The sequence below is a fragment of the Dioscorea cayenensis genome, chromosome 15 (genome assembly GCF_009730915.1).
Source record: "Dioscorea cayenensis subsp. rotundata cultivar TDr96_F1 chromosome 15, TDr96_F1_v2_PseudoChromosome.rev07_lg8_w22 25.fasta, whole genome shotgun sequence".
NCBI classification, from domain to species: domain Eukaryota; kingdom Viridiplantae; phylum Streptophyta; class Magnoliopsida; order Dioscoreales; family Dioscoreaceae; genus Dioscorea; species Dioscorea cayenensis.
In genome coordinates, this window is record NC_052485.1 from 10,548,897 (window position 1) to 10,562,428 (window position 13,532).

General features: G+C 34.5%; 2 protein-coding genes across 2 annotated transcripts; both read left to right on the forward strand.

The window, feature by feature from the left end:
* Window positions 1–1,409: 1,409 nt before the first annotated feature.
* On the forward strand, window positions 1,410–7,708 carry LOC120278086 (serine/threonine protein phosphatase 2A 57 kDa regulatory subunit B' beta isoform-like). Its single transcript, XM_039284996.1, has 2 exons — window positions 1,410–2,887; window positions 7,136–7,708. Exons 1-2 carry the CDS (start codon window positions 1,709–1,711, stop codon window positions 7,466–7,468), a joined length of 1,512 nt encoding a protein of 503 aa, XP_039140930.1. The 5' UTR covers window positions 1,410–1,708; the 3' UTR covers window positions 7,469–7,708.
* Window positions 7,709–8,078: 370 nt separating this feature from the next.
* Window positions 8,079–12,009, forward strand: LOC120278087 (purple acid phosphatase 2-like). The gene is made up of 8 exons (XM_039284997.1): window positions 8,079–8,427; window positions 8,957–9,157; window positions 9,260–9,371; window positions 9,816–10,042; window positions 10,400–10,538; window positions 11,044–11,270; window positions 11,389–11,510; window positions 11,681–12,009. The coding sequence occupies exons 1-8, from the start codon at window positions 8,245–8,247 to the stop codon at window positions 11,865–11,867; spliced, it is 1,398 nt and encodes a 465-aa protein (XP_039140931.1). The 5' UTR covers window positions 8,079–8,244; the 3' UTR covers window positions 11,868–12,009.
* Window positions 12,010–13,532: the final 1,523 nt, after the last annotated feature.

The window sequence follows — 13,532 nt, forward strand, 5'->3', positions numbered from 1 at the left end:
TAAACGCCAACCCTCATTCAGAAACTCGCAAACCATATCAAACGAAACGGGAAATGTACATTATAAATATTATCATAAATCATAACAATCGAAAAAAACTATTTCGATAGTGTATACATACTGAAAATGCAAAAACAAAACAAAACCCTAGCCGAGAAATCTCCCCGCAGACTAACAAAAACCCCAAAATGAGAAATCCCTCACAGACTTAATATCTTCCAACAAAAAAATAGGAGCACAAAACAAAACCGAAAAAAATCTTCTTTAGAATGTAACGCTAACATAAAACCATACTCAATACCTTAGATCAGCAAATCGATGAAAATGCCAACTAGTCACATGGGGACTCTCCTTCGAGATACTCGGGTGGAAAGGGAAAAAGTCGATGAAATGCCAATTACAGAGGCTTCACCGAGAGACAACTTCGGAGACGTCTGAAATGGAAAAGTCAAGACGTGAGTCGAGAAAAAAGCAATTAAACTGCTCCAATAAATTGCCTCTCGGGGAGTTACCCTACTGAAAACCGCCCCACTTCCTCTCAAATCGCCGAGATCGGGTCAGTACCCACTGACTCCCCATGCAAGGGCATTTTCATCTCAAAAATTTGAAACTCACTCCGCTCACATCCCTACAGGTCTGGGGGTCAAAAACATGACTTTAGAAAGGAGGGGTTTTTGGGTGATGCAAAACTAACGGGTGTTTTTAGCAATTTTACAAACTTAGCTGTTTTTTCTAGATTTCCACATTTAAAAAATTAAATTATTCTTTACATTCTTTACTTTATGCATCTCCGAGACAGATAAAAAGCTATCAAGTTGATTTTTAGCTATATATATATATATATATATATATAAGGTTTAAGCCATCTACACAGTTATACAAATTATTGTTTATTACGAATATTTGTTTACATCTGTTGGATAATCTAATGACTATTATTTATACAGATAATGTACAAATTAATATTCATGATCATTGTATAACGCTATTCAATAATATTGTTCATAAATATTTTTTAGCTATTAAATAATGATCTAACAGCTACTCCTATGAATATTTTTAGATTTTAAATCTAAAACACGTTGTATAAACCTCATATATTAGAAATATAGTTAATAATAATACAAAAGAATTATAGTTAATAACAATACAAAAGTAAAAAAGAAAAAGAAAAAAAGAAAACTCAAATTTCCCATAATTAAAAAAAAAAAATACCTTGAATAATTTATACTCACATTATCCACCACCTGTCTTACTCTCAAAATCTCTCAATATAAAAAAAAGGAGCAATTAGCGCTAACTAACCCTCTTAACACTCTCTCCCCTATTAATAACATCATCATCATTATCATACCTTATTTCCCAACTCTTTTTTATTTTTTTTCATTTTCATTTCCATTTCCACCCCTTCTTCCTCTTTCTCCCAATCTTCTCCCTTTTTCTCATTCTCATCATCATCATCATCATCATCATCATCATCATCATCATCAAACTCAATCCTCATTCCCAATTTTTTCTTCTTTTCTTGCAATCCGAACTCTGATCGTCTTCAATCTCCATCTCTGATCGAAGCTCTGGAATTCAGCGTTCTATGGATGCCTTCTGATCCAGCAATGGTTCCGGATCATTGGAGCTAGGGTTAGGGTTAGGGTTAGGGTTTGGTGCTGGGATCGATATCTCTAGGGTTAGGTTTTTTCTTTTGGTGGAGATGTTGCACAAGATCATCAAGCGTGGGGGGCGCAAACCCTCGTCCAAATCGGAGGCGAATGAGGGTGCTGTCTTCTCCTCCGGCTACGCCGCGCCATTCCACAACCCTCGCCAGGCGTCCTCTGTTGTCTCCGTCAACCACGCCTCCCGTGCCGCATCCGCATCGGCGGTTCCTGCCGCCGGCGCTGTGGCGCCCGCCCCGGCTGCCGCGCCTGCTATTGAGGCGCTTCCTCTTTTTCGCGATGTCCCCGCCGGTGAGCGTCAGGCTTTGTTCCTTCGCAAGCTTCAGATCTGCTCTGTTGTGTTTGATTTCTCCGATACTCTCCGCTCCGCCCGCGAGAAGGAGGCCAAGCGCCAGACGCTGCAGGAGCTCGTTGATTTCGTGCAGTCTGGATCGTCTGGTCGCCTTTCGGAGCCTGTCCAGGAAGAGCTTGTCCGCATGGTGGCCACGAACATCTTCCGAGCTCTCCCGCCGGCTGCCCATGAGAACACTGGATCGCCGGAGAGCGCCGATCCTGAGGAGGAGGACCCTTATCTTGACCCCACCTGGCCTCATCTTCAGATCGTCTATGAGCTTCTCCTCCGCTACGTGATCTCCTCTGACACTGATACTAAGGTCGCCAAGCGCTATATTGATCACTCCTTTGTTCTTCGCTTACTTGACCTCTTCGATTCTGAGGATCCTCGTGAGCGCGAGTATCTGAAGACCATCCTTCACCGCATCTATGGCAAATTCATGGTCCACCGCCCCTTCATCCGCAAGGCAATCAACAACATCTTCTACCGGTTTATTTTTGAGACTGAACGGCATTCTGGGATTGGTGAGCTTTTGGAGATTCTTGGTAGCATTATCAATGGCTTTGCACTGCCAATGAAGGAGGAGCACAAGTTGTTTCTTGTTCGAGCTCTAATCCCTCTCCATAAGCCCAAGTGTATTGCAATGTATCACCAGCAGCTGGCCTACTGCATCACTCAGTTTGTCGAGAAGGATTATAAGCTTGCAGATACAGTAATTAGGGGCTTGTTGAAGTACTGGCCTGTTACAAATTGCGGGAAGGAAGTGCTGTTTCTTGGGGAATTGGAGGAGGTTCTTGAGGCAACACAACCTGCGGAATTTCAACGATGCATGGTGCCATTGTTTAAGCAGATAGGGCGCTGCCTCAACAGCTCTCACTTCCAGGTTTGCTTTTTCTAGTTCTTCTCTACTTGATTTTCATTGTTAGCTTATTGGTTCATTATATATAATTTTTCCATGTCAAGTTTTTATCATTTTGAGAATATAGTCAATTATTAGTTTAGATCACTTTCCCCCTATAGACGTCAAATGTTATTAGTGTCTTACCACTTTGGAATATAATAATCTGTCTGTTCACTTAGTTTATGTCTATCCATTGTCGATACTTTCCAATCACCTTGGGATTTGATGCTGTAGTTGATGCTAATCCTTATCTCAGTCTTTATGGATTTGTCAGCGATCATGGCTCATTGTTTGTTCATATTTTCTCCTTCTTTAGTATTTATATTGTTTGAGAAGCTAGGCAATTGTTAGTTTATATCACATTTGGGAAATGGACTTCAAATTCGATTGGTATTCCATCACTTGGGAAGATAGCTTGTTGGTTTATGTTGGTTATATCTTTCTAATCTCTTGGATGTGTCACAGAAGTTGATGTGATAAGTTATCTCAGGCTGTATGAATTTGCTTCGATTGCAAATTGTCTTTTGTTGGTATTTGGCTGAATTGTGTGTGTGTGTGTGTGTGTTTGCTTGGAATGTGGGCTCTGTTCAATGTGCTTAAGCTGTACTCTATCCAATAATTTTTTTGCTTCAGTGTTCTATCTAGAAAAATATGAAAATCTAAGGGAAGTAAGGTGAATCAACTAAAATATATAATTTATTCAATTATAATCTCATGCATGAAAACTGAAGTTAATGGACTCATCCTCTATTTGGTTGGTGATGGTAATTACCTGTTAGGCTGTTCTTCTCATATCTTTTTGTATCCTTGATGTGAAAGGAACCCCCTTTTTTTTAAAGAACTAGTTACTAAAATTATGAGCAAATCTTACAGCCATAATTGGAACTTTAAGTCCATAATGGGAAGGAAACTTGAATAGGAAGAGACCTTATATGAAAGTGTAGGCAAAATCTAGAGACCTTGGGCCTTTCTGAAACATTGTTAGTTTTCCAACGCATTAATGATTCTGTGGAGACCTTCTGAGTTCTTTAAAATCTCCTGGTGGTTTAAAATAAATTGGAGCATCCATGAAGGCCATTTGATGCTCAACATTATTGTTTAATATGATGATCTTGTGTGAACTTTAACTCATGTATTTTTCCCCTTGAACATTTGAAGTACATGGGTGGTTTTTCAATAACAAATGCACTCATGGTTTTCCTAGTATCCTACTACATGAATAAGATGATGTCTATGTCTATTCAGTTTGTTGTATGCATAATTTTTTAGATTTTTTTTCTGGCCAAAATTTTATTATTTGGCATATGGGCATGGTCCCAATAAGACTTCAATGTTATAGAAAATATTAGAAGCTGTGCTTCCTTGAAATGCTGCGGCATCTGTTGTTTCTCCATGAAATTGTAAAATGCTTATTTACTTATTTAAACTTTTTTTTTTCCTGAATCTTGCTGCTATTTGTGCATCAGATCCTATAAGTATATGTTTTGACTTCTCATTTTTGCTTACTTAGTATCATCTTCCTCGCTTGTCTTCGCATATTCTCTAATAACATTTATTTGGCAAAACCATCTTCTCTCAACATACTGCTGCGCCTTCACATTAATGTGTGATTAGGTCTTCATTTGTTATTTTTGGAGTACTATGCCAAAGGCTTTTAAGAATGTTCTGGGAATTGGTACAATTATATCATGTTGTAACTTTTAAGGTTGATACCATGCTATCTGGTATTCAGTGTTATATGTGAGTTTCTATGGTTGATAATACCTATAAACACTCTAATGGTGACTTTTAAGTACAATGAAAATAAGAAAAATATCCATTATCAAGTTTCCAAATTTGAATACACATCCCAAGGAGTTGGTTCCCACTAATGCGTATTCTTTGTCTATTCTTTAAGCTTAGTTGATATCTTCTAAAGTCTAATAATAATTTCTGCTTGTTGATTCCTTGATTCTTTGGCTCAGATAGGGATTTTAAAAAAAATCAAATAGAGGGATTCAGCAATACCTGTTCTCCTAATTGGATGAAAATCAACTGATCTTTTATTTAGAAGGGAAATTCGGTGAAATGTAGCTTGTAATATTTCTTTGCATTCTCTTCATGTACAATGTGAGGTTCTAATTATTTCAAAGTTCAGGTACTTGATTATTCCAATGCATGCAGTCTCTTTCCAATGATGACCTTAAATAACCTGTATATGTCGAATAGCAGAATCACTGTTCCTTTGAACATATGTTGGCACCTCCTAAATTTATTGTTGGATTGATCACTAATTTTGTGTGGTGTTAGATGCTGGTATATTTTTCAAAACTGTATAATATTTTCAAGAAATACTGCTGAAAGCTCAATGTTTTTATATCATCCTTGACTATGAAAAATCATTGGCAAATGCCTTTTTCACCCATTGCCTTCTAAAAATGTGTATACTCCAACTGTAGTTATTCATTCAGCTGTACTGTCAAAGTAGAACCAAGAATGTTTGTTCCTGCAGTTAATTTCATCTTTGCAAGCAAGCTTCCTAACTCTAGGTTTTAATTCAAAGGGTCCAGAATACCTTAATTTTTGTTGCAAGTTTTGTTATACCAATATTTTTTTTATACGTTGAAGCTACATGTTAACCAATAGCTAACTGCATATTTTTTTTATCCGTCCTTATACTATCTCTAGCTGTTTTAATCTCCCGTCTTCTCTATCCAAGGTTGCGTTAAAACAGGGAGCACAGGGCATACTTCTGACTATTAGAATTGATGGATGTGAATCTTGTAAATCTTCAATGAACTCCATAGAAATATCTTCTCAATATCCTACTGGAATGGCAATTGGCTGTGAAAACTTTGTGGAAGTTGTATATTCAGTTTTTCTTTTGGCATGCCTCACATTCTTGTGATGTTTTCTCTAACATCTATCTCAAATTGCCTCCTATAGCTACAGCATGAAATTTCTGTAGTATTTTTTTTGGAGTTGCGTCATTGCCAATTACCAACTTGTGATTCCCTGTGGGTTAATTTCTTGTCCATTTATAGCTTGATTTACAGCTATGAGGATTGTGAATCTTGGCAGTTGTCTGTCATAGTTCTTTTGTTAGCATGCAACACCTCTGGTCTTTATCACAATAATTGAATGCAGAAGCAATCATTAATCTGGGTCTTCGTTACAATGTTGCCTGCTTACCTAATAATATTTTTGGACTAGGGTTGATATATTTTCTTCCAACAAGCACTTTGAACTTTGGTAATCAAATTTATCTTGAAAATAACCCTTATAAATAATTGTGAACATGCACTATAACTAACATTTCCTGTTCATATATTGATAGTGCTTTGTCTATTGCATAATAGGGCTTGCTTTGTGAGCACCTGTTTAGTTCCCTCTTCTTCCGCTGATTCTCAATGAAGAATTAACCTTACATGGCTTCATATCCCTTGGATTTATTTTCCTTGCATCTTGAACGGCTGAGCTTTGAGATACTCTCAAAATCACCTTTTCCTTGCACCTCAATCTCATTCTCAGCTGCTTATATATCTAGGAAGTTATGAAGGCTTACTGATTCAGTCAATATTTAATTTGAAAATTTATTATCCTCAATCTGATAATGTAGAAACTCCAGGTTGGGCATTTAGAGTGTAGGTCATTTTTGGTCTTCTATAGTTGCTTGTAGTTATGAGAGATTATGTATTGAATATGTTTAAAAGTAACTTTTAAATGTAGAAGATTTTACAGGTAAGAGGTTATATTAACATTTAACATAGAAAGTTGTATAATTGTGCATCTAAAATTTCTTTAATATTATCTTTTAACATGAAATTTACTTATTATAAATGGTTCACAGATGTAAAACACAAGCTATGAGATCTATTTATGACCTTTCTTGTTGACAAAATTTGGCGCAATTATGCTACAATTTATGGAAGGTAAAAAGCAATGCTTATTGCTTAAAAACTTTTCAAGTAGCCTTGGTAGTAAATTACACTGATTGAATTAACTTGTGTGCATCCTTCATGCATGCATAGTCACTTGAAGAACTATTACCGACTTTAGAATTCTAGTTTGTTAAAGCTATGCTGTGAGCCTCTGTATCATCTTTATTGCACTAAAATCTGTATGTGATGTTGAGGCTGTCTTAACAGTTTTTGGAGCAATGTAATCCTTTTTTTTTTAAATAATTCGTTGAATGCCATCTATGCCTGTGTTTGTTCTATGCATTAAATTAACCGAAAAACTTCGTGTCAGGTTGCTGAGCGTGCACTGTTTCTCTGGAACAACGACCATATTGTTAGCTTGATTGCACAGAACCGCAATGTTATCTTCCCAATCATATTTGAAGCACTTGAGAGGAACATGCAGGGCCACTGGAATCAGGCAGTCCATGGTCTGACAGCGAATGTCCGGAAGATGTTCCTCGACATGGACAATGACTTGTTTGAAGAGTGCCAGCGACAGTTTATAGAGAAAGAATCGAATGCCAAAGCATTGGAAGAGCAACGGGAGTTGACATGGAAAAGACTGGAAGAAATGGTCGAAATCAATGCTGCTGCGCCCGATGAGATGGTTTTGGTCAGTTAGGCTGAGTAATTCGCTTAGTTTGTTTTTTGTTTTTCTTTTCTTTTTCTTCTTCACATTCCCTTTATTTTGTTCTTTTTTAATCTATTTTCTCTCTTCGTATCTTGTTTTGTAATATCATATCATGAAAGGTCCCCCCCAGCGTTATTGTATTTTAATATGTATCAATTTGTGGATATACTGATGATCAAGAATTATTCCAAGGTTCTTAATTTTGGCAATGGGATGACAATTGTGTCTTCACAGCTGGCTCTTTGCATTTTTAATCTCTGTTTATCTGGTTTATTCTCATGTTTAAAAATGCAGTACTTCAAAATTCGAATTCAATTTAATATAGTGGTAGGATTTAGCTTGAGCGTATCTGAAACTCACACCATATGCTTACTTTATTAGATCTACAGAAAACGTTTTAATTTTTTTTTTTTTTAAAAAATTGAGACCTTGACCGAGAGAGAGAGAGTTTACCAATCCTTTCTGAAATATGTTCTTGAACACTCAAATGGTAATTTACCTGGAGGCAGAATATGTAGTCAGGAAAGTGACACAAGGAGAAATAGAGAAAAAACAAAGTCTTTAGTAGAAGAATATGTGGATAAGAAGAAAGAAAGGATGGGAAATAAGCACTGATGTGAGATAGAGAAACGAAGTCTTTAGCAGAAGAAAATGTAGACCTCAAGAAATAATGCGACTCCCCCTCTTCATCACGTTTTTTCCAGTGCATATTAGACTGAGTGGTTCTTGTTTTTAGCAATACTGGTTTGAGAGGAAGGAGTGGAGTGATGAGGAATCCATACCATGAGTTTACTGCTGCTCTACTGCTGATCCTGATGGCTTGTTGCTGGTTCGCATGTGCCACTGACGGCTTTACCGGCAGTTATGTCCGCAAAGCCAAGAAGCCAAAGGACATGCCTCTTGATGCCGATGTCTTCATGCTGCCCCCAGGTTACAATGCTCCCAACCAGGTACTCTTTTTATTTTTTTCCTGCTTTTGATACAAACCAAACATATTATTTGAGCTTGATTAAATCCGAAAGCAAAGACAATTACTTAAGGCATTTGTCTTCTTTTTTTTTTTTTTCTGTTTCTTGCTCTTCATATTTCTGATTGATGTTCTTCAAACCTATTCTTTGTAGTTTGGAATATTTTTCTCTATTTATTTATGTTCTCTTGTTCACATCACTTAAAGTAAGACTAATGGACTAGCTGTTATTGTATGCCTTCTTGCTCATTGATTTTGAGGGTTTTGATTACAGTTCTTCAATCATTGCTTTTGCAATTTCTGAATGAATTTTGCTGTTTATTCTGCTAGTGATGATCGGTGACCAATTCAATTTGTTTGATAAAATTGATAAATCACTTGTTAGTTATATGTTCTTTGCTCTTGCAATTTCTGATTAATCTTCTTCAATCATTTGCTGTGTAATTTACGAATGACTTTTGCTATTTATTGTACTAAAGGTGATGTATGTATCTATATATGTTTTCTTGAAGGTTCATATAACTCAAGGTAACATTGATGGATCGGCGATGATTATATCATGGATTACAAATGATGAGCCGGGAACTAATACAGTGCTCTTCGGGACATCCAATTACAATCTTAGTTTCCAAGCTGAAGGCCGTGTTAATCAGTATAAGTTCTTCAACTATACATCCGGATTCATCCACCATTGCACTCTTAAGAATTTGAAGGTGGTTATCAATCCTTTTTACCATTTCTTTGTTATGAATCAGAGTCACTCCTTTGGTTATTTTTTTGGAAATGTGAGGTTTGCGAAGTTTGTTTTGCTGTAGTTTGACACGAAATATTACTATGAGGTCGGAATTGGGCATACAAGGCGGAAATTCTGGTTCAATACACCACCAAAAGTTGGCCCTGATGTTCCCTACACTTTTGGTCTTATTGGTAAATTCTTTTTACTGATATTTTCTTGTCGAAACCATTGATATATATATATATATATATATCTATATTTTAATGAATTTTAGTGATGAACTTCTCTTATCATCCTTGCTCATGCATAAAAATTAAATTAGTCCTTGTGATTCTTTTGTCATGTTCAGATACTTAATCTTTGATGCTTTAATTCATTTGAAATCATGTTTGTTCTCTTGCATTACTGCAAAGTGAAGTAAGAGTTCTGTTTTAATTCGTATTTATACTTTATTCTGATTAATTGCTGATTTGAGCTCGTATAATCATTAGAGAACATCTTGGACTCAATATTTCAGTTATTAAGCTATAGAATTCACTGGCTGACAAAGTAATGAACATGACTTGACTAATGGAATTTTGTTAGTTGCCGAATTTTTAAAGATTAGAGTCTTGTCTTATTCTTGTATTGTACAGGTGATCTTGGACAGAGTAATGATTCGAACATTACGCTTGCACATTATGAATCCAATCCTGCTAAAGGACAGGCAGTGTTGTTTGTCGGAGATCTTTCTTATGCCGATAATTATAATCATAATAATATCAGGTGGGATACATGGGGAAGATTTGTCGAAAGAAGTGCTGCATATCAGCCTTGGATATGGACTGCAGGAAATCACGAGATCGATTTTGCTCCTGAACTTGTCTGTCATCGATGCATTGTGTTGAACTTTCAGTATTTCGAGCTTTTACATGATATCTTTTCGCACATATTCTGCATTGTGTTTTAAAATGCAGTATTTTCAAACTATACCGATCTTTCATAGAAGCTATAGTTTAGAGCTTTTACATGCAAACTCTTTTATAGTTCATGTAAAAGCTCTAATTTTCTTACACGAAAAGCCTCTTCTAGTTATTATTTTTTTTTAAATTTTGGCTTTATGGAAGCTCTTTTATTTAGAATGACCTTTTTATTTAATGATCAAATACGTTTTGATGATCATCGAAAGCATTTTAAAAGATTTGAAATACTTGGTGTGAACTCTGTAATAATTTTGTAGGGTGAAGTTGAACCATTCAAGCCGTATCGGAATCGGTATCATGTTCCTTATAAGGCTTCAAATAGCACAGCTCCATTTTGGTACTCAATCAAGCGAGCCTCGGCCTACATCATCGTCTTGGCATCGTATTCAGCATATGGTATGTCTAGAAACATTTCTGAATCATGCCTTCTGAAAAGTTATCGAAATCTTGGATTTATTTTAATACTTCATTCTTGAAATATTGATCTTTTTTTTTTCTGGTCATTAAATTTGTTCATACATTTTAATGTGCAGAGAAGCACTAGATATCAAAAAGAAAGAATTACTCTTCCCACAAATAATTTGAATCATACCTAAAAGATGTTCTGATGTATTGCTTTTTTTATATTGATCAGTTAAGATAAGTTTTTGCGTAACATTGTTTTCTTAATTAAGTTAATGTAATGGACTTACAAATACAAGAGCAGTACTACATTTTTACTACATTAGCTACATTTTCACCCATGTATTATACTGATCAAATTTTTGTATTGCTTATCTATGTTATTTATCAAGTCTAATTGTTCGAATTTGAGGTACACTACTAACGAAGAATTCGATTCGATATTATGTAGTTAATTGTTGAGTAATTTAACCATTTTTTTTTTTCTTTTAACTTGTAGGTATGTATACTCCACAGTATCAATGGTTGGAAGCTGAATTCAAAAGCGGAAAAATTGACAGAAGTGAAACACCATGGTTAATTGTCTTAATGCACTCACCATGGTACAATAGTTACAATTATCATTATAAGGAAGGTGAAAGCATGAGAGTCATGTATGAACCTTGGTTTGTGAAATACAAGGTTGATGTTGTGTTTGCAGGCCATGTACATGCCTATGAACGCAGTGTAAGTGTTTATCCTTTTCCAATATATACATATGTTAAAGGAATGAATTCTTGAATTTTCATTATGTAAAAATTTAGTATTTTAACTGATCAGTAGATCATATATTCTTCTTTTATAGCATCGAATATCGAATATTGCGTACAATATTGTAAATGGGAATTGTAGGCCAGTTGCCGATCTTTCGGCTCCTGTTTATATCACCATCGGCGACGGAGGGAATCTTGAAGGACTTGCCACCAAGTATGTTTACCATTTAAAACATTTACTATTGTTCATCAATTTTGTTTATTTTATGAAATTACTGTGACCTTAAATAGATGCAAATCAAACACATACCAGTATTCCAATATAGTAGATTAATTGAGATGGAATAATTAGTATTTTTAATAAATTTTATTTTTATTATGTAGTATGACGGAGCCACAACCAAAATATACAGCTTTTAGAGAGGCCAGCTTTGGTCATGCTATTTTTTCTATTAAGAATCGAACTCATGCCTACTTTGAATGGCATCGCAATGATGATGGCGTTGCGGTGATTGCTGATTCTATGTGGTTTTACAATAGAGTTTGGAATGGCATCCATGATTCGGTCTAATCTTACTTTTGGAATATTTATATGTTATGTAGTATCATTTGATACTTTAATGTCTATATATAATATAGACTTTATGTGTGTGCATTTATCTATCATTGTAAATTTCTAATGAAGCATGGAATAATAATTTAGTTTATGTAAATTAAGTCTATGACAAAGTGTATTTTATTACTTATATGTATAGAGTTGTTTCATAATGAAATTTATATTTGTCAAAATAATGCAAGAATTTCTAAAAATAATAAATAATGAAACTATTGGCATACTAAGATGAGCAGTTAAAACGATAAAAAAACAGGGATGTGCACAATCACTACTCACATTCTCAGAAATGTACTTTCACTCATGATTCGAATTTTCATCACTTGTGAAGGGTTTTAATGGAGACCAAACTATTAATAAACTATTTGGCCATTGGTATTGGCAACATATAGATTGGGAATATATAAATATATTCATACATGCATTTACAATGATTAGGCCATTCCATAATATGGTAATTATTCGTTTGTTTTTGAGATACATTGGGAATAATAAAGGTAGTATTTATTGATTTATTTTAGCTTTTTAAATTTATTGATTCGTGGAAGTGGGTTATAAAATCACCACCTTTGCTGTTGTAAGGATGGTTTTCTAATGTTGTAACATTATTTTATGTAATAATTAACATATTAATTATATATGTTATAATTTAACCAATAATTATAATACCCTATGTCTATCTAACTTATTTTTAATTAACATATTGATATTATATTTTGATAAATAAACATACTAACACATAATTAACTTATTATATGTGCCTTTTTATTTTTATTGCCTTTGTGATTTTTAAAATTATAATTCCAAGATATGAATGCAGTTTCCAAGAAGAGTTTGGGAAAAATTGAGTACATAATATTGAACAAAATGAAACAAGAAGATGTTAATCAGTTATTCCACATCAAAGGTGAAAATACATCATGTCAGAAGCCAATACATACCATTTTGCACCAACCATAAACTCAGTAAAAACCAAACAAGGTAAAATCTGCAAATAACAAATGACATAGTACAATAAAGACAGGGAAAAATGAACTCATAACATCAAGAAAATATGCATGATGCCAAAGAGCAAGGATACAGTCTAATAAGATGTTAGAACAAACCATAGATGAAATGCTTCTTAAGTATAACAACAACAGATAGCATGCAGTAAATGTTTTTTTTATAACACTTTAACCATAAATATATATATATATATATATATATATATATATATTTTAAGGTTGTGGCATCATTATAATATTGTGGCCACAAAGGCTTCCTACGTAGATTATATATTTTGTGGTCACGTCATCAACTTCACCGAAAATAACCTGAACATGCCATTGTGATTATTAGTGGTCACAACATTAAAAAAAATATTTATGACCACTGTATTATAATGATAAAATATTTTTGACCACAAGTGAAACTTACACATACAACAAAGTCCAACACAAACTTGTGAAAAAACGTGCTAGCATGCATATATGAAAACGAAAAAATAAAATAAAATAAAAACAAAAACAAAGACATGAACAAGTAAGAAATAACTTGAACAAAATAAATAAATAAAAGCACAAAGTCAATTGTTTTTTCAATGTTGCAGTGCTGATGAAAAATAATAAATGCTAACAACAT

Excerpts from the sequence above, each read along its gene's own strand:
- LOC120278087 (XM_039284997.1), top strand. The coding sequence starts at position 8,245 with ATGAGGAATCCATACCATGAGTTTACTGCTGCTCTACTGCTGATCCTG. Across the intron at positions 8,428-8,956 it reads GTTACAATGCTCCCAACCAG|GTTCATATAACTCAAGGTAA; the intron begins GTACTCTTTTTA and ends GTTTTCTTGAAG. Across the intron at positions 10,539-11,043 it reads GGCATCGTATTCAGCATATG|GTATGTATACTCCACAGTAT; the intron begins GTATGTCTAGAA and ends TTTAACTTGTAG.
- LOC120278086 (XM_039284996.1), top strand. The coding sequence starts at position 1,709 with ATGTTGCACAAGATCATCAAGCGTGGGGGGCGCAAACCCTCGTCCAAA. Across the intron at positions 2,888-7,135 it reads TCAACAGCTCTCACTTCCAG|GTTGCTGAGCGTGCACTGTT; the intron begins GTTTGCTTTTTC and ends ACTTCGTGTCAG.